Source organism: Oratosquilla oratoria, chromosome 18, assembly GCF_046742065.1.
Source record: "Oratosquilla oratoria isolate Oo_2021 chromosome 18, ASM4674206v1, whole genome shotgun sequence".
NCBI classification, from domain to species: domain Eukaryota; kingdom Metazoa; phylum Arthropoda; class Malacostraca; order Stomatopoda; family Squillidae; genus Oratosquilla; species Oratosquilla oratoria.
Genome location: NC_134794.1, coordinates 7,998,956 through 8,001,455, shown reverse-complemented (window position 1 = coordinate 8,001,455; position 2,500 = coordinate 7,998,956). Strand labels below are relative to the sequence as shown.

General features: G+C 47.7%; 1 protein-coding gene across 2 annotated transcripts in view; it reads left to right on the top strand.

Annotated features, from left to right (window-relative positions):
• The window catches only part of loaf (low-density lipoprotein receptor domain containing lost and found), a 645,276-nt gene that overhangs the window by 607,907 nt on the left and 34,869 nt on the right, over nt 1-2,500 (top strand). For both annotated transcript variants that reach the window (XM_076201479.1, XM_076201478.1), the window contains one exon: nt 1-75. This exon is cut by the window's left edge and continues 51 nt beyond it. In XM_076201479.1, the coding sequence (XP_076057594.1) occupies nt 1-75 (75 nt within the window). The remainder of the gene's footprint in view (nt 76-2,500) is intronic.

The following is a 2,500-nucleotide window of genomic DNA, read 5'->3' as shown; positions in this document are numbered from 1 at the left end:
GTGACCTGACTTGTGATGGGGTCAACCACTGTGGCGACGGCTCCGACGAGTCCACCTCCCTCGCGCGATGCCCCTGTGAGTAGAGTCTCCCCCAGGGGGAGAGGGGAGAGTTCTTTCGATCCCCATGGGGGGAGGGGGGAGGGGGGAGAGAACTCCGGTTCTGTATAACCCTACATGTATTGACGCCTATTGTTGTTCCTATGGCCAATGACTATAATCCTTGTATTGGTTTATAATTATCATTATTATTACTGTTATTACTATTATCATGTATATACATATACGGTATATATATGTGTGTATATATATATATATATATATATATATATATATATATATATATATATTATACCAATTATATAAACCCAAACTCCCTTTCCCCCTTATAAGAGGGGTGTCCACCAAGCGTTCACCCACCGTACACACACCTTACACACACCCTACACACACCCTACACCTATCCAGAAACCCATTTGTTGCCCCCTCCCATCTTTGCACCTCGCGGATGAAGGGTCTCTGCCCCATCCACTGCAATGCAACAAGACACAGTACCCCTATAGGATATCCCGACTGCCGAAGCTAGTTTACCCCCAAACTACACACACACGCACGCACGCACACACACACACACACACACACACACACACACACACACACACACACACACACACACACACACACACACACACACACACACACACACACACACACACATAGACACGCACAGACACCAGTCGAGAAAATACTGAGCAGACAAGTAGAAATCCCTTCAGCTCGACAGATATTCCTCTTGCATCTAGTGCCCCGTTCACCCCATCCATTCTGTTCTCGGTCTTTCTCACAAGTTCATTCCATCCACTTCTGCCTTCCACAATCTTGTAGCTGGTCTTTCTTCACTCGTTCTGTCCATTGAGCCCAAAGCATCCTGGTACTCTTTGATCAACCCCATCTGCCAGGTCTCCTACAAGAGAAGCCTATCTCTTCTCCTCTCTTGTACCTCCTGTCCTTGTCCCTCTTTATTCATTCATTTATTTATGTGTTTTTTATTTTTGTCAACCTTTTCCTTCGATCTTATCCATTTCATTCATTGCATTAATTTAATTCGTTCATTTCATTTGTTTCAACCATTTCATTAATTTCATTCGTTTAATTAGTTTCATTCGCTTCATTCGTTTCATTCGTTTCATTCATATCATTCGTTTCATTCATTCATTTCATTCGTTTCATTTTCATTCGTTTCATTTTCATTCATTTCATTCGTTTCATTTTCATTCATTCGTTTCATTTTCATTTCATTCATTTCATTCATTTCATTCATTTCATTCATTTCATTCATTTCATCCATTTCATCCATTTCATCCATTTCATCCATTTCATTCATTTCATTCATTTCAATTCATTTCATTTCATTTCTTTATCAATTTATATTTCTCTTCATCTATTTATTATCTTACTTTCAAGAGTGTATTTTTTCTTTCTTGTCCCTTTGGTCCCCAGGGTCAGGTGCATTGTGTGCCTCGGGTTTCGCTTCGCCTTGCTTTCCATTCCAGGCCGCCTAGAACTCCTGGCCCCTTGGGTGTGTGTGCGTGTGTGTGTGTGTGTGTGTGTGTGTGTGTGTGTGTGTGTGTGTGTGTGTGTGTGTGAGCTCGCGCGTGTGCGTGTGTGTGTGTGTGTGTGTGTGTGTGTGTGTGTGTGTGTGTGTGTGTGTGTGTGTGTGTGTGTGTGTGTGTGTGTGTGTGTGTGTGTGTGTGTGTGTGTGTGTGTGTGTGTGTGTTTGTTCCCCATCCTCTTCCTCTACTACCACCACTCCTTCCCTCCTCCCCCTCCTCCACTGCCTCCTTCTCCACCTCCTCTTCCCCTTCCTCCCCCTCCCCTCCTCCTCCACCTCCTCCTCCTCCTCATCCTCCTCTTCCCCCTCCTCCACTTCCTCCTTTATCTGCTCTTCCTTCTCCCCCTTCCTCCCCCTCGCCTCCCCTCCCCTCCTCTACCTCCTCCTCTACCTCCTCTACCTCCTCCTCTTCCCCCTCCTCCTCCTCTTCCCCCCTGCTTCCTCCTCTTCCGCCCTGCTTCACTTCCTCCTCCACCTCTTCCTCCACCTCTTCTTCTCCTCCCCCTTCCTCCCCCTCCCCTCCCCTCCTCTTCCCCTCCTCTTCCCCATCCACCTCCTCCTCTTCCCCCTCCTCCACTTCCTCCTCCTCCACCTCCTCTTCCACCTTCTCTTCCTTCTCCTCCCCAACCCCCAACCCCCAACCCCCCTCGCTCTCTCGACGTCTCTTATCGTGATGTCCACAGACTCTGAGGCACTCGGAGCTTTTCAGAGTTCCAAGGCTGACGCGACATTTGCCCCCTACAGTACAGTCGGGTCACCAGGGACGACATTGTTAGCTTGAGGTTTGCCTTGATCCTCAAACTCGCTAGTAAGTATGTAATCCCCCAGTCTCAATACCCTCCACTCCCTCCCCTTTCCCCTCTCCTCCCCTCCCCTTTCCCCTCTCCTCCC